The sequence below is a fragment of the Nicotiana tabacum genome, chromosome 16 (genome assembly GCF_000715075.1).
Source record: "Nicotiana tabacum cultivar K326 chromosome 16, ASM71507v2, whole genome shotgun sequence".
Lineage (NCBI taxonomy): Eukaryota > Viridiplantae > Streptophyta > Magnoliopsida > Solanales > Solanaceae > Nicotiana > Nicotiana tabacum.
In genome coordinates this window covers 147,454,947-147,476,817 of record NC_134095.1, presented here as the reverse complement: position 1 = coordinate 147,476,817, position 21,871 = coordinate 147,454,947, and the positions used below count along the sequence as shown (strand labels likewise).

The 21,871-nt window shown below is 38.3% G+C and overlaps 2 protein-coding genes and 1 non-coding gene across 3 annotated transcripts; 2 read left to right on the top strand and 1 right to left on the bottom strand.

Annotated features, from left to right (window-relative positions):
- Positions 1-1,388: 1,388 nt before the first annotated feature.
- Positions 1,389-5,673, bottom strand: LOC142170457 (uncharacterized). Its single transcript, XM_075232374.1, has 10 exons — positions 4,858-5,673; positions 4,625-4,741; positions 4,306-4,449; positions 3,978-4,182; positions 3,657-3,755; positions 3,522-3,572; positions 3,315-3,401; positions 2,975-3,197; positions 2,631-2,891; positions 1,389-2,517 (listed from the first exon to the last, which is right to left on the bottom strand). Exons 1-10 carry the CDS (start codon positions 5,671-5,673, stop codon positions 1,389-1,391), a joined length of 3,132 nt encoding a protein of 1,043 aa, XP_075088475.1.
- Positions 5,674-10,096: 4,423 nt separating this feature from the next.
- Positions 10,097-10,627, top strand: LOC107811124 (uncharacterized). Its single transcript, XM_016635996.1, has one exon. The coding sequence runs from the start codon at positions 10,097-10,099 to the stop codon at positions 10,625-10,627; it is 531 nt and encodes a 176-aa protein (XP_016491482.1).
- Positions 10,628-20,670: 10,043 nt separating this feature from the next.
- On the top strand, positions 20,671-20,777 carry LOC142171341 (small nucleolar RNA R71). The gene has a single exon (XR_012700913.1). It is a non-coding gene; the product is annotated as a small nucleolar RNA R71 (small nucleolar RNA).
- The last annotated feature ends 1,094 nt before the right edge of the window (positions 20,778-21,871 follow it).

Here is a 21,871-nt window from a genome sequence, read left to right as displayed (position 1 = left end):
AAAGGACCCTTTTCAAATTATAATTTGAATTGTTCACATATGAGAATAAACGAGAACTTACGAACTTCCCCCATGTCCTTCCTGTTTCTCTCATACTTGACCCTGCTAATTGTGAAGGATATTCTTCAGTTCCTGAGTTTTGTACAAATTATTCCCAATCCAAAGAACTGATTTGTTGCAGTATCTCCATTGCCTTATCTCCATCTGTAAGTAAAAATTTCATCCCCCATAGCTCAACCACTTTCCTGAAACTCTCTGAGAAAATCCAATCTATAGGATCAAGATCTTGCATTTTCTTATGGACTTGCAAGCTATTTCCTGATTTAGTTCTCTTAAAAGAGGATTTCTTTTTTTGGGTAAGATTTTTTTTATTTTCTTATGAAAGGAATGAACATAGAAAAAAAAGGTAAAGACAAAGGCAATCTAATTTACATTGAAAATGACGGTGAGAAAAAAGATGTTTGTCTTTTGGTTTTACTTTCTTTTTCTTTTTCTTTTTTTGGGATAGATGAGCAAGGATGTAAGTGTCTTAATGTATTTATTGAGTTCAAAAGGTGAAAACATATGCTATCACTAACTTAGTTTTCTCGATCATTGTGTGTGATTTGATAGAGGAGGTGTGACTGGTTTTGTGATATTCTTTTTTTTAATAAATTTATATTTCAAATATCAATAATATTATAATTTCTATGTACAGTAGGTAAACCATGTAAAAAAAATGTTATTTGGTAATCTCAGTGTAATCTACATTAACAAGGATGGTTTGATATTATTCTAATATAATACACACACACAAACACACACACACATATATATATATATATATATATATACACACACATATATATATATATTCAAAAGTAAAAATATAATAGAATAATAGTGTATATCTATTTGTGGAGATAATGAGAGATGTGACCAGTGATAGAGGTGGTTTTCTTGGAGATTGAGGTAAAAGTAAAATAGTAATTAAATGGACAACATTGAGAAGATAACAAGAGCAGGTAATGATTGTAAGTTCTGGCTCAACACTTGCATTGATGTGATAAAGGATTTACAACACTTAAAACCCCATTTTTTTTACTTTATCACCGTTATTGTCAATTCCCTCCTCTTTTTGCTTTTTTTTTCTTTTTATAATATTTAAACTGTTTCAAAAGTATATCTACACTACTACGTAACTGTGAGAGTTCTTTGTTTTGTCAAGTATTTAATATATATTTTTTTTACTTTGTTTTTTTTATAAGAAAAAAAAAGGTAATTTTATTATATATATTTACTAAAAAGAAAATATTATATGTTACTACTAATACTTACTTTTGAGATTAAAGAGAGAGGGAAAAAAATAGTTCTGAGTTTTACGTCGCCGGCTCGACTTATTTAAAAAATTAGGCAAAAAGGATTATTGAAGCCTGTTTGTCGAAGAATCTACTGATATAAGGCTTCAAACGATGACCGTTTACTTTGAATTTGTCTCCCCCATATGCATGTTGTACTTCAATGGTACCATAGGGGGTCACTCCTGTCACTATATATGGTCCTGTCCAGCGTGACTTAAACTTTCCTGGGAATAATCTCAATCGGCTATTGTATAGCAGAACATGATCTCCCACTTTAAAATCTTTATGACGGATGAGCTTGTCATGCCACTTTTTTGTCTTTTCCTTGTACAATTTAACATTTTCATATGCTGTAAGTCTGAACTCTTCCAACTCATCAAGTTGCAATAGACGATTTTTACCTGCATCAGGTAAGTTTAGATTCAACAATTTTATAGCCCAATATGCTTTATGTTCTAACTCTACAAGTAAATGATAAGCTTTTCCAAAAACTAGTCTATAAGGAGATACGCCTATGGGAGTTTTATAAGCAGTTCTGTACGTCCATAACGTATCATCCAATTTTAAAGACCAATCTTTTCGAGAAGAACCAACAGTTTTTTCTAAAATTCTTTTTAATTCCCTAAAGGATACTTCTACTTGTCCGCTTGTTTGAGCATGATATGGAGTTCCTGTTTTATGAGTAACTCCACATCTTGACAACAAACTAGCAAATTGTCTATTTATAAAATGAGTTTCTTGATCACTTATGATAACTCGTGGAGTTCCAAATCTAGAAAAAATATTTTTCTTGAGAAAAGTACAAACAATATGAGCATCATTTTTTCTAGTAGCAATTGCTTCTACCCATTTTGAAACATAGTCAACAATAACTAAAATATATTCACAACCGTTTGAAGGAGGAAAATGACCCGTAAAATCAATGTCCCAAACATCAAAAATGTCACAAACAAGGATAGAGTTAAGAGGCATCTCATTCTTTTTTGAAATGTTACCGCTTCTCTGGCATTTGTCGCAAGTGACAACATAATTTCTTGCGTCTTTGAATAAAGTAGGCCAATAAAATCCAACTTCAAGTAATTTAGTTGCTGTCTTTCTTCCTCCATAGTATCCTCCTACAACTCCATCATGGCAATGACTTAAAATATTGTTCATTTCTGTTTCAGGTACACATCTCCTGATTATGTCATATGCACAAAATTTAAACAAATAAGGATCTTCCCAGTAATAATGTCTTGCCTCTTTTTAAGCTTTTTTCTTTGATCATAAGAAAAATCTTTTGGAATCCACCCTCCCGCTAAATAATTGGCAATATCAGCAAACCAAGGAGGTCTATTTACAACTGTTGCGACAGAAAAGATATGCTTATCAGGAAATTCTTCTTGGATATCTAGTATTTCAGTAGGAGGATTCTCTAGACGTGACAAATGATCAGCTACCTGATTTTCTGAACCTTTTCTATCTTTTATTTCGAGATCAAATTCTTGCAAAAAGAGTATCCATCTTAGCAATCTAGGTCTAGCATCTTTCTTTGTTATAGATACTTTAAGGCTGCATGATCAGTGAATACTGTAACCTTTGTTCCTATCAAATAAGAACGAAATTTGTCAAATGCAAATACTACTGCCAATAACTCTTTCTCGGTTGTTGCATAATTCATTTGAGCTTCATTGAGGGTTCTGCTGGCATAGTATATAGGTTTAAAGATCTTATTTTTCTTTTGCCCCAATATCGCTCCTACTACTATATCACTTGCATCACGCATTATTTCAAATGGCTGGCTCCAATCAGGAGAGACAACAATTGGAGCATTAGTCAATTGTTCTTCGAGAAACTCAAATGCTTTTCTGCAATCATCTGAAAATTCAAATTTCACATCTTTCATCAGTAGGTTAGTCAGAGGTATTGAAATTTTTGAAAAGTCTTTTATAAACCTTCTATAAAAACTTGCATGCCCTAAGAAACTTCTAATACCTTTAACAGTGGTGGGAGGGGGTAATCCTGCTATAAGATCAATTTTAGCTTTATAAACTTCTATTCCTTTAGCAGTGATTTTATGTCCTAAAACAATTCCCTCTGTTACCATAAAGTGACACTTTTTCCAGTTAAGAACTAGATTTGTCTATTCACATCTTTTAAGCAACAAAGTTAAATGATAGAGACAATCTTCAAATGTCTTACCAAAAAGTGTGAAATCATCCATGAAAAGTTCAAGAAACTTTTCAATCATATCTGAGAAAATTACCGACATGCAACGCTGAAATGTAGCAGGAGCGTTACATAGTCCAATTGGCATTCTTCTGTAAGCATACGTACCTTGGGGGCATGTGAATGTGGTTTTCTCCTGATCTTCTGGAGCAATTGGTATCTGATTATACCCAGAATATCCGTCAAGAAAACAATAAAATCTATGGCCTGCAATTCTTTCAAGCATTTGGTCAATAAAAGACAAAGGAAAATGATCTTTCCTCGTGGCATCATTAAGTCATCTATAATCTATACAGACTCTCCATCCTGTGACTATTCTAGTAGGTATGAGTTCATTATTTTTATTTTTTATTACGATCATACCTCCTTTCTTTGGTACTACCTGTACAGGACTTACTCAAGGGCTATCAGATATTGGATAAATGATACCTGCCGCTACAAGTTTCACTACTTCTTTCTTGACAACTTCTTGCATTGCTGGATTCAGTCTCCTTTGGGGTTGGACTATAGGTTTGTAATTTTCTTCCATGAGGATCCTATGCATACAAATAGCTGGATTGATTCCTTTTATGTCAGCTATAGTCCACCCTAAAGCTCTTTTATGCTTCCTCAAGACTTCTATCAGTTTGTATTCCTGCTCTGGAGTCAAAGAAGATGAAATGATTACTGGAAATAATTCAGGTTCAAGAAAAACATATTTTAAATGAAAAGGAAGTTTTTTGAGTTCAATTTTTGATTGAACTTCTTCTTGTGAGACTTTCTCATTTTCTGAATCTTTTTCCAGTGTTTCAGCTTCTTCTCTGATTGTGGGATTTTCATCATTTGTGGTCCCTGACCTGACCAAACATCTTTCCAATGAATCAATAATTAATTGATTATCCTTGAATTCATCTACAGTCATCTAGTAAGTCAATTTGAAAATAAGATGATGACGACTCATTCCCAGGAAATTTTATCATTTTCTGCATATCAAAAATTACTCTCTCCTCATCAACTCGCAATATTAATTGTCCTTGATGAACATCAATGATCGCTCTTCCTGATGCGAGAAATGGTCTGCCTAAAATTAATGGTACCTCAGTATTTTCTTCCATTTCAAGTACAATAAAATCTACTGGGAATACAAATTTATCTACTCTAACAAGAACATTTTTAATTATTCCTTTGGGCCTTTTAGTACTTTGATCAGCTAACTGAAGAGACAAACAAGTATCTTTCATTTCACCAAGTACTAATTTCCTGAAAATTGTGAAAGACATTAGATTTATTGAAGCACCCGAATCACATAATGCTTTTTCAAAGTGAGTACCTCCCACAGTACAAGAAATTGTAAAACTCCCTGGATCGCCAAGCTTCTGTGGAAGCTTATTTTGAAGTATAGCACTACATTTCTCTGTACGTTTAACAACTGAAACTTCTTCCAATTTTCTTTTACTTGACAAAATTTCTTTGAGAATTTAGCATATGATGGCATTTGTGTCAAAGCTTCTGTGAAAGGTATGTTAATATAAAGTTGCTTTAAAATATCTAGAAACTTTGAAAATTGTTTGTCAAGATTTTCTCTTTTCATTTTTTGGGGAAACGGGAGGGGTACAGAGTGAGGATTTGTCTTCAGTTCATTTTCTTGTACCTTTTTTTCTTTTTCTTTTTGTTCTTTTAGAAGTTCAGAGTCTCTTTTATTCTCTCTTTCATTTACCTGTTCCACTTCTTGTGATTTTCCTTGTCTATCTGCATATGGATGATCAAGAGTTTTACTTGACCGCAGAGAGATGACTTTGAGGTGTTCCTTTGGATTTTTTTCGGTGTTGCTTGGTAGAGCAGTTTTTATTTGTTCAGACATGAGGGTTGCTAATTGGCTCATCTGAATTTCTAAATTCTTGATGGCTGAACTTTGACTTTCAACCTTCTCATCAGTAGCTTTAATGAATTTGTACATCATGTCTTCGAGGCTTTGCTGATGAGCTTTTTGGGGTGGTTGTTGATATTTCTGAAAATCTTGTTGGCCTCTGTTTTGATTTTGAAAACCAGGTGGTCCCTGTACCTGCTGCTTTTGATTGAAAAATCTTTGAGGATTTTCAGCACCATTTGGGTTACTCCATTGGAATCTAGAATGTTTTTGTGCCATTGGACTACCGAATGGATAACTGTTTCTATATCTAATACTATTTACTTGCCCTTAATTTTGCGTTGAAGCTTGACATTCATGATTGGGATGATTGCCTCCACAAATGTCACAATTCTCATGTTGAGATGATGATTGAGTATTTACCTGAAATGCCTCAACTTTTTGTGTTAGAGTTGCAATTTGTTGCGCTAATGAATTCCAAGCTTCAACCTGATTGACTCCTGCTGCTTTCTTAACAATCATTCTGTCATAGGGCCATTGAGCAACATTTTCTGAAATTTCTTTGAGCAATCTCATGGCTTCCGAAGTAGTTTTGCTCATTATGGATCCTCCTAATGCTGTATCAATAACATTTCTAGCATAGGGTTTAAGACCATAATAAAAAATATATAAAATGTCAGGATCTTGGATACCATGGTGTGGGCATTTTCTTAGCATTGATTTTAATCGTTCTCATGCTTGGTATACAGATTCAGTATCTGTTTGCACAAAATTATTGATTTCTTGCTTCATTTTAAATGTTTTTGCAGGTGAAAAATATTTATTAAGAAATTTCTGAGTCATTTGGTCCTATGTAGTGATTGAACCTCTTGGCAGACTTCGCAACCATATTTTGGCTTCATTTTTTAAAGAAAAAGGAAAAGGCCGCAACCTGATAGTGTCTATTATGACTCCATTATACGTGCAAGTTTCAACTAATTCAAGAAAATCAATTAGATTGGTGTGAGGATCTTCACTTGCATCACCAGTAAATTGGCACGACTGTTGAATAGTTTGAATCAAGCCTGTGCGAATTTCAAAGTTATTTGCTGCAATTGGTGGTCTCCTTACACTTGATTCTCCTTCAAAATGATCTGGCCTTACATAATCTCTTAGTATTCTATCACGTCGTGGTGCCACTTCATCAAACTGTTCTTCTACTTGATGTGGCGGGAGTTGATTTTTGTTGTTAAGTTCTTCGTTCTCCATTTTATCTTATGAAGAAATTTGAGATTGTGAAACCTGTTCTTTTCGCAACAACCACAAGGATTTTTCAATTTCAGGATCGTATTCAACTAGTTCTCTCGAGGAGGAACGGGTCATACACTTCCTGAAATTTTTGCATAAAAGTCAAAATAATTAAAAACAAAAATCTCAAATTAGTAGTAAAATGATAATAGGCTATATAGTTGTTATTTACACCATAATTGCCCATACTTTGTTGTTGTTTTATAATGTAAGTTGCCAATAAATTACTTTAATTAATGCTATTTGGTTTAGCAAGGAATATAAGATGTGAGGAAGCAACATGAAGTGTTTAGAGGCAATAACGTGAAGAAAACGCCCACTCAAGAAGTACCCAAACACAAAAGAGCAAAAAGAGAAGGAACGCAAAGACAAAAAGGCCCATCATACTCACCGCGGTTGCCACCGCGGTCCGCGCCGTGGTTGGAGTCAGTGTTCTCCGCGGTCAGCGTCGCGGCGGCATATTAAAAGTCTAGAAATTTAAGGAGCCAAAGTGTCAATTCGGGAAAGCTTTTGTAAAACCCTTATAAGATGTAGGAAACTCGCCCAAGACAAAGGGGCTTATTTTGAGATTACTTTTGCAAGAAGAGCAAGTGTGAGAGATCACCCAAAACATCATAGTTCTTATTTTCTTCTATTTTTCTTGCAATTTTCCATTATGAATATTTTCGTAGTTTATTCTTATGTTGTCATGAGTAGCTAAATACTTTAATCTAAGGTTTTGGTGAAACTCATTGGGGATGACTTGGTTGTTATATTAATATAGATTGAATTGGTTGTTAATCTCTGTTTGTTCATCTACGTTTTGATTGTAGTTAGTTGAAAGGGCCCTCAATTATCCGTTCCTATTTATTATGTATCTTCTTGAGAGAGAGTGCATATTTAGGTAGTTGTTTGAACAACATCACTCCCAGAGTATATACGAGAGTCACAACCGAGGGTTTAGAGATTGGATTAGAGATAACGATACCTCGGGTGCAATCTAAAAGAACAGTAATGTGAATCTAGCTAGCGTAGCTTGAGACAGTGCGTCTAGTAAATTATCATAATTGCTTGAGAGAGATTTATGATAGTTGGAGAGTTCTTGATTGATAGAGACAACTAAGGTATCACTATAAGAAACATACAACCAAGGAAATCACTAACGGGGGAAACCATTACCTTAGACCTTATTCCAACTGTTTACACATCAAGCATAGTTAATTTTCAGCTGTTAATTAATTTCAGACTTTAGTTGTTAGAAATATCATCAATTGTGAATTACAAAGTTTTAGGAAAATTGATTTTGTGAATTTAGTAAGTCAGTCAAAAGTAATTGATAGGTTAATTCTTTGTGGTTCGACTCTGGGCAGAATTACTCAGATTATATTTGCTACGTCTGTGTGTGTCTTTGTATAAGGCATAGTTTGGCGTTATCAAATTTTGGCGTCATTGCAGGGGAATTAACGGTGTTATCAATTACAATTGAGAGAAGTACAAAAATTCTAAGTGTAGTCAGTTTTCTCTATACCCAATCTTTTCATTGAAATTCTAACGTTTGAACTCTGGTGGAAAGCAGGTGTATGCCTAGAAGTTCTTCGAGGACTGGAGAACTTCTAGAAGGACTCTCAGACTCCAAGAAAACATTCAGGGCATTGAACCGTGCCAACAAAAGACTTCAACAATCTCAACAATCACACCAACTCGAATTTGACATGGGTGACGTAGATAACGTCAACGGAAACGTCAGGAATGAGCCAGCTGACTTAAATGTCAGAAGTGTGGCACCTCTTGTGCCCGAAGCTGCACTTTATGACTGGGCACAACCCACAACTGATAATCTGGCCACTGCTATAGCTGTGCCCACAATTCAAGCGGAGACATTCCAGATCACCAACAACATGCTACAGAATAAAGGACTGTTCTCCGGGTCACACATTGAAGACCCGAAACAACACTTGAAAATTTTTCTATCAATTTGTATGACCCAAAGGCAGCCAAATGCGACTCTGGAATCTATCAAGCTGCTACTGTTTCCATTCTCGGTAACTGGGGAAGCTCAGCTTGGCTAAATTCGCTTCCTATCAACTCTATTACCACCTGGGAGGAATTAGTCAAGCAGTTCCTGAACAAGTTCTATCCGCCTAACAAGACTGCAAAACAGATTGATGACATATTGCAGTATAGGCAGCAACCCTCTGAGTCCTTGCAAGAAACTTGGGAAAGATTTAAAGGCATGTTAGTGAAGTGTCCTCACCATGGCTTTCCAGACCAGATGCTCGGCCAGAGATTCTACATGGGGCTAGCTGACAATTTGAAAGCAAATGTGGATGCGTCAGCTGGAGGTGCATTTTTAAGTAAAACATTCACTGAGTGCAAAATCCTTCTCGATAAGATGTCACAAAATTCGGGGTGGATGACTAGAGGTACAACACTGGCACCCATAGTGCATTCAGTTCCTCTTGACCCAAATAATTCGCATGCAGAGAACATGGCCACACTCATGACCCAGATGAGCATATTGACAAAGAAGATTGATGAGATGGGTACAAAACAGGTGCACATTGTTGATACAACAAATGAGGGACTGTGTAAACCTTGTATTAATCAGTCTTATGTGTGTTCATGAAGCGGATAAGGTGAAAATTAAGGGGCAGGGGAAGATATGAATTATGTCAACAACTATGGGGGTCAGAGGCAAGGAGCACAACAGTGGAGACCGCAACAAAATCAGCAGTACAGGCCTAATATGCAGCAGCCTGGGGGTATGCACCCTCAAAACCAATTGGTGACAGTACCATATCAGAAACCACAGGGCTATCCACAACAAAATCAACAACAATTGACATACCAACCATCCCCTCAACAGCAAGATAACAACATGGTGGAAATCAGGGGTATGCTTCAGCAACTCATCGGGGCAAATAATAAAGTGTAGGAAAAATTGGCAGTGCATGATTCAGCCATAAAGAATATTGAAACGCAGTTGGGTCAGCTGTCCATGGCTTTGAACAACCGTCCTCAGGGAACTTTGCCTGCAGACACAAACATAAACCCCAAGGACGAAAACCCGAATAAGCTGATGGCAGTAAGTCTCCGGAATAGGAGAGATTTAGACAGAGAGCAGGAAATTGCACAAGCCAGCAAGGACACTACACCGGCTACTCCAGTTCAATTAGAGGTAGAGGAACCAACAAAACTTACTGAAGTGGTGGTTGAGCAAAGTCAGGAGGAAAAAGGCAAAGAAAAGATGAATGAGCAAGTTGTAGAACAGATGGCACCTCTTGTGCCAGAAAATTCTAACAGAGAGAAGCCAGCAAGCAATGCACAAAGGGTGATACCTGCACCCTTTCCTCAGAGACTGGTCAAACAAAAGAAGGCAGACCAATATAAGAAGTTCATGGAGATGATGCGTCAAATTTAGTTGAATATTCCTTTGATGGATGCCTTGAGGGAGATGCCCGGTTATGCTAAGATTATGAAAGATCTAATGTCACAGAAGTTTGATTTTCAAGATCTATCCACTGTGACTTTGACACAGACCTGCAGCACAGTGGTGGCAAAACCGATGGCTCAAAAGATGTCGGACCCAGGTAGCTTCACTATTCCATGCACAATTGGAAGTTATGCCTTTGCAAAGGCGTTGCGTGATTTGGGAGCCAACATAAATCTGATGCCGCTGGCTATGTACACCAAACTGGGCATTGGTAGAGCTAGGCCAACTTCGATGCTACTACAGTTGGCTGACCGCACAGTGAAGAGGCCCACTGGTATTCTTGATGATGCGTTGGTACAAGTGGGGAAATTCGTGTTCCCTGCAGACTTTGTTATCTTGGATTGTCAGGTAGATGAGGAGATACCTCTTATTTTAGGGAGACCATTTTTAGCCACGGGGAGAGCACTGATCGACTATGAAACTGGGGAATTAAAAATGAGATTGAACGATGAAGAAGTCATATTCAATGTTTAGCAATCTATGAGGAGACCCAGCGAATATAATAATTGCTCTCTAGTGGAAGCAGTGGATGTAATCCTGCAAGAAGATGATATGACCCTAACTGTAAAAGATCCATTGGAGGCATGTCTGACGAATTTAGAAGAAATGGATAATGAAGGGTTAGCTGAATGGGTCATGGCGCTGGAAGGCCGAGGATTTTGGTCAAGGGAACCTCAGTTTGAGTCCCTTGAGCTAGAAAAAAGGTCCACTCCTCCAGCAAATCCATCAATAGAGGAACCACCCAAGTTGGAACTGAAGCCACTCCCAGATCACCTCAGGTATATGTTCTTAGGCCCTAATTCGACCTTGCATGTTATCATATCATCCGGCCTAGCCTTCTGTATGCATAAGATTCTCCTGGAAGAGGGGCACAGACCTTCCAAGGAACACCAATGAAGGCTGAACCCAAACATGAAAGAGGTTGTAAAGAAAGAAGTAATCAAATGATTAGATGCGGGAATCATCTTCCCCATCTCTGATAGTAATTGGGTCAGCCCTGTCCAATGTGTGCCGAAAAAGGGGGGAATGATTGTTGTAAAAAATGAGAACAATGAGTTGATCTCAACTCGTACAGTCACAGGGTGGCGTATCTGCATGGATTACAAGAAATTGAACACAGCCACCCGGAAGGACCATTTTCCCTTACCTTTCATTGACCAAATGTTGGACAGGCTGGCTGGGCGATCACACTTCTGTTTCTTGGATGGATATTCGGGGTACAATCAGATATCAATAGCCCCCGAATATAGAGAGAAAATGTTCTTCACCTGTCCGTATGGCATCTTTGCCTTTCGGAGAATGCCTTTTGGGCTTTGCAATGCACCCGCGACTTTTCAACGGTGCATGTTAGCCATCTTCACAGACATGGTGGAGGATATTATGGAGGTCTTTATGGATGATTTCTCCGTGGTGGGAGATTCATCCGAAGACTGTCTTCACAACTTAAGGAGAGTGCTTAAAAGATGTGTGGAGACAAACTTAGTGCTAAACTGGGAGAAGTGCCATTTTATGGTACAAGAAGGTATAGTCCTGGGGCATCGAGTGTCCAGTAAAGGAATTGAGGTCGGCCATGCTAAGGTTGATGTGATTAAGAAGTTACCAACGCCCACTTCAGTCAAGGGGGTGAGAAGTTTTCTTGGACACGCTGGGTTCTACCGGCGTTTCATAAAAGATTTTTCCAAAATTGCTAACCCATTATGCAAACTCCTTGAAAAGGATCAGCCCTTTGTGTTTTCTAATGATTGCAGGTTGGCATTTGAGGAACTGAAGAAGAGATTGATCATTGCACCCATCATTATTGCACCCAACTGGGAGCAACCATTTAAGCTCATGTGTGATGCCAGCGACTATGCTATAGGAGTAGTCTTGGGGTAGTGAAAAGATAAGCTGATGCACCCGATTTACTACACAAGCAGAACGCTAAGCGGTGCACAGCTCAATTACACAATGACAGAGAAGGAGATGTTGGTGGTGGTGTTTGCGTTTGACAAGTTCTGATCATATCTTATTGGTTCCAAGGTAATTGTATACACTGACCATGCAGCACTCAAGTACCTAATTGAGAAAAAGGAGTCTAAGCCGCGCCTGATTCGTTGAGTGCTACTGTTGCAAGAATTTGGCCTCGAAATTCGTGACCGTAAGGGCACAGAAAATCAAGTCGCTGATCATCTATCGCGACTTGAAGGAGCTGAAAAATCAGTCGAGGTCGAAGAGATCCTGGAAACCTTTCCAGACGAGCAGCTGGATGCGCTATGGTATGTATATTTTGCAAACTACCTGGCCTGCGGTACTGTTCCCTATGACCTTTCATCTGTCCAAAAGAAAACATTTTATCGTGATTGCCGCATGTATTATTGGGACGAGCCTTATTTGTTTAGAATCTGTGTTGATAATATGATCCGGAGGTGTGTCCCCGAGATAGAACAATCTTCTGTTTTGCAGGCTTGTCACGCATCAGCATATGGAGGACATTTTGGAGGAGCCAGGACAGCTGCGAAAGTGCTAGAGGCCGGGTTCTTTTGGCCAACAGTGTTTAGAGATGCACACCTATGGGTGAAGGGCTGTGACGAATGTTAGGTAACCGGGAACATTTCCCATCGCCATGAGATGCCCATAAACCCGATTCAAGAGGTAGAGGTGTTTGATGTTTGGGGGATTGACTTCATGGGCCCCTTCGTCAGCTCATTTGGTAATAAATACATACTTGTTGTTGTGGATTACGTGTCTAAATGGGTGGAAGATGCAGTGTTGCCCACTAATGATGCAAGAATGGTGATAGGTTTTGTGAAAAAGAATATATTCACCCGATTTGGGATACCAAGAGCAATCATCAGTGATGGAGGCACTCACTTCTGTAATAGAGCCTTCGAGAAATTGCTTGAAAAGTATGATGTACGCCACAAGGTGGCTACCCCTTACCATCCACAAACCAGTGGGCAGGTTGAAGTGTCTAACAGGGAGATAAAAAGTGTACTAACCAAGGCGGTGAATGCCACACGAACTGATTGGACAAAGAAGCTTGATGATGCACTCTGGGCCTATAAAACTGCGTTCAAAACACCAATAGGTATGTCACCATACAAGTTGGTATTTAGGAAGGCCTGTCACCTGCCTGTGGAGCTAGAACATCGAGCTTGGTGGGCACTGAAACAATTGAACATGGATCCCAAAGCAGCTGGACAAAATCGACTGACAGAGTTGCATGAGCTGGAAGAATTTAGATATCAAGCCTTTGAAAGCATGAGGCTCTACAAGGAAAGAATGAAGAAGATGCATGATAAGCACATTGTGGACAGAAATTTCAAACCCGGTGACAAGGTATTATTGTATAATTCAAGGCTGAGATTGTTTCCGGGTAAGTTAAAGTCCTGATGGTCAGGACCATTTAGAGTGGTGCAAATGTTCGCAAGTGGATCTATTGAGATTGAGTTAGAAGATGGGACAAAAAAGTTCTCAGTAAATGGGCAAAGGTTGAAACATTACCTTGGAATAGCTGAAGAAAAAGGGAATACAGTGGTGATCAATTTGAAAGAACCCCAGTATGCGAATGAGGAGTGAAGGCTCAACCACTTGCGTCGTGCCACGATGTTGAATCAGGCGCTGTGTGGGAGGCAACCCACGAATGTGTTGTAAGTGTAGTATGTATTTTCGTGTAAAAAAAACACAAAAGCAAAAATTTATGCCAGCCGCGACCGCGGCCAGGACCGCAGAAATCACTGAATGTTCAATTTTTCACCGCGACCACGGCTCGGACCGCGGGGGACTCTGTCTCAGACCGCGGCGTCGACTGCGGTGACGTCCGCTGATATTTTAATTTTTTTTCTCTTTTTCCCACTCTTCTTTTAATTTTAAAACCATTCCCTATATCAAAATAAATAATCCCCTCCCCCTAAAATCCTCACTTCCCTCTCTCTCTCTCTCTAAACCATAACCCTCCCCTCCATACTCTCTTCTTCTTCTTCCTCCTTCACAACACCCCTCATCTTCTTCCCCCCAAGGTATGTTTCTGACCCCCCCTTCTCCTTTCCTTCTACTGTTTTTGTTGCATTATGCTAGTTCATATTGTTCTAATGTAGTGTTTGTGATAGGATTTTGTTTTGTTTAGTTCTTCTTCTTCTTTTTAGTGTAATTTCGTTTTTAGCATATGTCTGGTGAAGGGGCTGTGTTTTGAATGTTTGGAATGGTGTTGCTGGTGGGTGATGGTTAACAAAAGTGTGGAATGTGTGGGTGTAGTAGATAGTTGATTTGGGGAAGTTTTCTTGATTCCATTGGGGCCATGAACATGAAGAAAATGCCTTGCCCATAATGTGTTTGAGAAATTGCCTCAATGGTGATATAAGAAGATGTTGTGACATGGTTGTGGTGAAGTCTGAGTAACCATCCATAGTCACATATTTTAGGCTCATCCTAATACGTGTTTCTCTGTTTTGACAGGTATTATGAGTTCATCCCGTAAGAGACGAAACACCGAGTCCTCTACTAGTGTCCCAGGAGGCTCCTCACGATCTAGGGGCCAAACCAGTGCACCATGGTTTTATAGCACTCGGTTCGTCTCTGCAGAAGCAGAGGCACGGTACAATTAGAAACTTGCCAAGAAGTTACTCCATGAGGTCCATATTGACAGGAAGGCTTTAGTGAAGGAATGCCCCAATATGTTTGATGAGTTATGGAGGTGTCAGCTGGACATCTTCTTTGAGGCTCCCGAGGAAGCCAATATTTAGCTAGTGCGGGAGTTCTATGCAAACCTGCCAGAACACGAGGACAAGGTTGTGACTGTGCGCAACACCCCGGTTAATGCTGCTATAGAGGTCATCCGCAGAGTGTATCGCCTCCCCGCATTCACGGGTGATGATCATTACATCATGGCTAGTCGCCCGATGGTTGACTGGGACAAAATTCTAGAGGTCATCTGTATACCTGGCAGACAACCCAAATGGGTAGCACAACCGTCGACTCTGCATTCCAAGTCTCTTACTTGGGAGGCCAAATGTTGGCTCACTGTCAGCATCACTCGGTTGCTACCATCCAGCAATACCACTGATTTAAATGGGCCACGGGCCGCTATGATCTACTGCTTTATGACTCACCAAGGGTTTGATGTCGCCCGAGTCCTCTCTGAAGAAATGTTCATCCGATCGCCCGAACTAAGCAAAGGCCACTACTTCCCTTCGCTTGTCACCCGTATATGCCGCCTTGCTAATGTTCCTGAGAACTCCCGAGTTGATGGGAAATTACCTATAAAAACCCTTTTCCGAGCGAGAAAAATTGGGCAAGAGGGACGAGAGCTAGTACGACGCAATGATGACTCGTCTGATGAGTCTGAGTCTGAGGATGATTCTGATGCTGCTGAAGCTACTGAGATCACAGCCCCTCCTAGAGGGGACAAGGCAGGATCATCACAGCCACGCCAGATCACTCGGATGGCTGCTCTGGAGCAGGAAATGACTGGACTACGGACCTCAGTCACTGACCCTTCACAGTTTCAGATCAAGAGTGACCCTTCAGGAAAGTTTCTTTACCTCACTGCTTTTTATATTGTCAAGACATGGGGACATGTCTTAATTTTAAGTGTGGGGTGGGGGACTTCGTTGTATGTTCTACTTGTGAATATTATCTATTTGTTGTTCTTGGTTTTGTTTTGTGTTAGTGACTTTAGAAATAGAGTAACAGTTTTTTTAGGAAGTGAAAATAGAAGCGACTTGTACCGACGATGGATCTCTTTTGGCGGGGTTCTTGAGGGACTAAGTTGAGAATTTCTTTTTTGAAATATAAAGACTCTTCCTAATGACGGATTCTTTAGACAATCTTCTTGAGGGAAGCTAGTCTATAGAAAACACCAAAAAGATTTTTTTATTTCTTAGGTAGTGTAGTAACTCCCACTTAGTTTTTCTTTGGGCCACGGTTCTTTTCTAAGGGTTTAGCTTGAACCGGGTATAGGTAGATTTTTTTTTGTTTTAGGTTAGGATTAATGGGTGACGAGCTTAAAATTGAAGAAGAAAAACCCTTAGCGTTCTTACACCCGAACACGATAGACGCTAGAGTGTAGCGCTTAGCTTCAAGGGTTGAATCTTGTTTAAGTGCCTTAAAAATTGTATGTTTGTATCTAACTTAAACACTCAAAAGAGAATGTTTTGATAAACTAATTCGGAGTGAGTCATGTGCCATGTGGGTGTGAGTATCATTGTATTCCATGTTGTACATTTGATGACTAGAACTTGCCCTGTGTATTTGCAAAGCGAAATAGTAGCTTCATTCGGTTTTAGAAGTGATATAGGCATTTCTTTATTGAGCCAGACATATAAAGTGAACCCACCTGAATGCATTACATCTTAGTTAACCCCGTTGAGTCTATAAGCCTGTTTCTTTGGCAATCACAATGTGAACCTTAACCACTTGTTTGAACAGCCTACTGTTTGAACCAATTTTTCTCCCTCTCACTAAGTACTAGATTGGTATTGAGATTATGTAAAAATAAAAGTGTGGGGTGGTGGTTTGATTTTTGAAGTGGAACCATGGAAATAGAGAAAAGGTGCAGAATGTGAAGCGTAAAAAGAAAAGCACCACGAAAAAGAAATTATATATTTTGTAGTGATTAATAAGTGGTAGCTTGTACAAATTGCACCTAATGTATGTGAATGTTTAAATAAATGTGGAGGAGTGTTGGCTTACAAAATGATGATTTTTAAATTCAACGTAATTGTATTAAAAGTGCTTAGGGAGGTTAGTCACTATATCCAAATGTATCCTACCCGTCCCTTAGCCTACATTACAACCAAATAAAGTCCTATTGATCTTAGACTGAGTGGGGCTCGATTAGTCGAGTACTACACTAGGGGCAAGCCTATGTGCATCTTTATGGCATGTGAATGTTCTTTTTGGAGAGTGAGCGAATTCTGTCTATTTGAGTTCCTAATTGTTATCACTATCATTATATATATGGAACTACTCTCTTGTGTGATGTGAGGGAATGTGATTCACAAAGGAAAGGTGCATCTTGACTATTGTGTAGAGTGGTTTGAGTAAGTGCAAATGTTACAGGGTACGAAAAACTTGATTCTTGAGGTAAAAACTGTTCACTACTAGGTGTAACTCTTGTGAAATGTTCATGGCGTGAGTCGTTGAGGGAAAAGCATAGGGAATGAATTTTTATGGAGTGTGGTGAATTGCTCGAGGACTAGCAATAATTTAAGTGTGGGGTGTTGATAATAGGCTATATAGTTGTTATTTTCACCATAATTGCCCATGCTTTGTTGTTGTTTTATAATGTAAGTTACCAATAAAATATTTTAATTAATGCTATTTGGTTTCGCAAGGAATATAAGATGTGAGGAAGCAACATGAAGTGTTTAGAGGCAATAACGTGAAGAAAACACCCACTCAAGAAGTACCCAAACACAAAAGAGCAAAAAGAGAAGGAACGTGGAGACAAAAAGGTCCAGCATACTCACCGCGGTCCGCACCGTGGTTAGAGTCAGTGTTCTCCGCGGTCAGTGCCGCGGTCGACGCCGCGGCCGCGTCGGCATATTAACAGTCCAGAAATTTAAGGGGCCAAAGTGTCAATTCGGGAAAGCTTTTGTAAAACCCTTATAAGATGTAGGAAACTCGCCCAAGACAAAAAGGCTTATTTTGAGATTACTTTTGCAAGAAGAACAAGTGTGAGAGATCACCCAAAACATCATAGTTCTTATTCTCTACTATTTTTCTTGCAATTTTCCATGTGAATATTTTCGTAGTTTATTCTTACGTTGTCATTAGTAGCTAAATACTTTAATCTAAGGTTTTGGTGAAACCGTTGGGGATGACTTGGTTGTTATATTAATATAGTTTGAATTGGTTGTTAATCTCTATTTGTTCATCTACGTTTTGATTGTGGTTAGTTGAAAGGGCCCTCAATTATCCGTTCCTATTTATTATGTATCTTCTTGAGAGAGAGTGTATATTAGGTAGTTGTTTGAACAACATCACTCCCGGAGTATAGACGAGAGTCACAACCGAGGGTTTAGAGATTGGATTAGAGATAACGATACCTCGAGTGCAATCTAAAAGAACAGTAATGTGAATCTAGCTAGCGTAGCTTGAGAGAGTGCGTCTAGTAAATTATCATAATTACTTGAGAGAGATTTATGATAGCTGGAGAGTTCTTGATTGATAGAGACAACTAAGGTATCGCTATAAGAAACATACAACCAAGGAAATCACTAACGGGGGAAACCATTACCTTAGACCTTATTCCAACTGTTTACACATCAAACATAGTTAATTTTCAGTTGTTAATTAATTTCAGACTTTAGTTGTTAGAAATATCATCAATTGTGAATTACAAATTTTTGGGAAAATTGATTCTGTGAATTAGTAAATCAGTCAAAAGTAATTGATAGGTTAATTCTTTGTGGTTCGACTCTGGGCAGAATTACTCAGATTATATTTGCTACGTCTGTGTGTGTCTTTGTATAAGGCATAGTTTGTCGTTATCATAAAACAATTAATTTGTAGTAGATTTTGCCAATCCCCGGCAACAGCGCCAAAAATTTGACGAGTGTCTGGCATATATTATTTAAACTCGTACTCTGTGAAATTGTAGTATAGAAAGATGTCGAACCCACAAAGATTGATTTATCTATTCTACAGACGTTTCTTGTTTTAATTACTATTTAAGAAAATCCAAAAGAGTTGAGTTGTGAATTAACTAACTAAAAATGCACGAATAAAGCAATAGAAAATATTTTGTTTTTCACAAATATAATAAAAAGGTGTTGGGATCTTGACTTCACTTAATATTTCTATGTAGTAGAATTATTATTCTTCAATTTCTATTTCTCAAAAATGTATAAATGCTTCTCACGATTACAAATTTATATTATTACTTAAGTTGAATAATTAATCGCACTCCTTTCGGTTATACAAATTAATCTTCAAACTAGTAATATTAAAGAACCAGAAATATATGATTGAACTAAAATACGTTTTTTTTAGTAAGTCCCTTTCGGTTACCCTACTTGTTATAGCTGATTATTACACTATTCGTCTCTCTCGATTACAAATAAGTGTAAAATTAACTATAACATAAAAGAGATAGATGTTACTTAATAAATATTAATATTTATCAATACTACACTTAACTATATTATTTTCTTCCGCCTCTCTCGATTACAGAATTAATAAATAGTTAATATGTAATACAAGATGGATAGATGTTAATAAATTAAATAACTTCTAACTGTAAAAGCAGATAAAAGTTAAATAAATTCTAGCTCAAGCATGTGAATTTGAGGAATAATATCAACTATTATATAGAACTATTAAGATCCGTATTTCTCCCAACACAAGAAAAGTTACTCCATACTGGAGCTAATACTGCTAATGAAAATATTCTTATCCATTAGATAAGAAAATAGAAAGAAATATTCAGAAAGAATAATTTCCCCTATTTAATTAAAAGCAGGATATAGAGTAATTTTCAAAGCTAAGATTTATTAGGAACTAGGAATAAAAGCCACTGTAATGACTGGATAAAAATTCAAAGAACTAAACAACTGACTGAAATGCAAAGGAAAGACTCTTAAATGGATTTTTGTTGTCTGCTGAGCTCCCCCCTCTCCTTCATCATCGTATGCTTTTATAATCAAACCAAAACAAGTTGGTTTGGTTATAACCACTTGTTTTGGTTATGAAAGATTCTTTTATTTTTTGAATCTGGTTACGGCCACTTTGTTGTGGTAGATGGATTTTATGCAATCCGTATTTTGTTGTAGCTTGTTTCCCTTTTTTTCTTCTTCTTAAAGTTTTATTGCTTGTGCACCAATTCTTCTCGTAGCATTTCCTGCGCAATCAAATTAAATTTGTGAAAGAAATATGATAATTTTTATACTTTTGCGAGGAAAGTGATATATTAAAATCAGGTAAAATGTACTTATCAAGGTAGTTGGTAGGTCAACTGTTGTTGGTGCTGCTGATTATAGCCCTGCTGCCTTTGATAAGGCACGACTTGGCCTTGTGGTCGTGCTCCTTCTGGACTGGGTTTGTGTTGTGGTTGGTTTGGTCTATACTGCTAGTTTGATGTTGGTCCCCATTTCTGCCCACCTTGCCTCTGACCTCCAAAATTATTGACATAATTCATGTCTTCTCTGAAACCCTGGTTGTCATTCTCTCCACTCTACGAGCACACATATGACTGGTTTATGCAAGGAGTGCATAAGCCTCCATTTGTGGTATCAACAATGTGCACCTGTTTCGTACCCATCTCATCAATTTTCTTTGTCAGTAAGCTCATCTAGGTCATAAGAGTGGCTATGTTTTCTACATTTGTGTTGTTTGGGTCAAGAGCGAAAGAATGTACTATTGGAGTGAGTGTTGTGTCTCTCATCATCCAGCCTGAATTTTGAGACATCTTGTCACAAAGACTCTTACACTCTGTGAAGGCTTTTCTCAAGAATGCGCCCTCGGTAGAAGCATCTACATTGGCCTTCAGACTGTCAGCCAAACTCATATAGAATCTCTGTCCCAGCATCTGATCTGGAATGCCATGGTGAGGACACTTCACCAACATACTCTTAAACCTCTCCCAGGTTTCTTGAAAAGTCTCAGTCAGTTTCTGCCTGAATTGCAATATCTCATCAATCTGCCTCGCAGTTTTGTTGGGTGGATAAAACTTGTTTAAGAACTGCTTGACTAGTTCCTCCCAAGTAGCAATGGAGTTTATTGGGAGCGAATTCAGCCAAGTTTGAGCCTCCTCAGTCACTGAGAATGGGAACAATAATTATTTGATTGCTTCAGGAGTCACATTTGGTTGTCTGTGAGTGACACATATCGATAGAAAGCTCTTCAGATGTTGTTGTGGGTTTTCGATGCATGACCTAGAGAATAGCCCTTTATTCTGAAACAAGTGCACCATATTGTTGGTAATCTGGAATGTCTCCGCTTGTATCTTAGGAACCGAAATTGTTGTGGCTAAGTTATCAGCAGTTGGTTGCGCCCAATCATAAAGAGCAACTTCCGGAATAAGAGGTGCTACCACTCTGACGTTTGGGTCATCTCGATCATTCATGTTGTCTACGTCACCCATTTCAGTTTCAATTTGTTCGTTTTGTTCTAGCTGTTTGCTCTTCTTATTAGCCCAGTTCAATGTCCAGAATGCTTTCTCGGGATCTGAGAGTCCTTCAAAGAGTTCATCAGTTCTCAAAGAGCTTCTAGGCATGCACTTGAGTCACACAAGAGTTCAAACGTGAGAATTTCAATGGAAATATTTTTAACACCACGGAAAATTGATCTAAACTAATAATCCTAGCAATTCTTCCAAGTTGCAATAAATAACACTGTTAGTTCCCCGGCAAAGGAGACAAAATTTCATCACGCCCAACTATGCCTTATAAAAAGGACTAAGTGATCTCTGTAAATATAATCTGGTTCAAGTCCGGAGTCGAATCCCACAGAAAACTAACCTATTTACTATAACTTTTAACACTGCTAATGAATAGCTCAAACAATCCCCGGATGCAAGATTTTTATTGGATAATGAGTAGAATTTAGTTAACTAAGGAAAAATAACAATAAAACTAGCAATAATCTAGAATAGAGTTGAATTCAATGGTAAAATGGTCTAGGGTTATTGATCTCCCCAATTATCGGATTAATTCCTGACACGTTAGCTATAATCTCGCCGTAACACTCTATAAGAAATATGAGTCATGGGTTACCGCAATTATCTCTCGATCAATTATG

Coding starts and splice junctions, on each gene's coding strand:
- LOC107811124 (XM_016635996.1), top strand. CDS start 10,097: ATGGATGCCTTGAGGGAGATGCCCGGTTATGCTAAGATTATGAAAGAT.
- LOC142170457 (XM_075232374.1), bottom strand. CDS start 5,673: ATGGCACAAAAACATTCTAGATTCCAATGGAGTAACCCAAATGGTGCT. Junction 4,183..4,305: donor AAGATTCAGAAAATGAGAAA/GTCTCACAAGAA, acceptor ACTCCAGAGCAG/GAATACAAACTGATAGAAGT. Junction 3,756..3,977: donor AGTGAAACTTGTAGCGGCAG/GTATCATTTATC, acceptor AAAGAATTGCAG/GCCATAGATTTTATTGTTTT.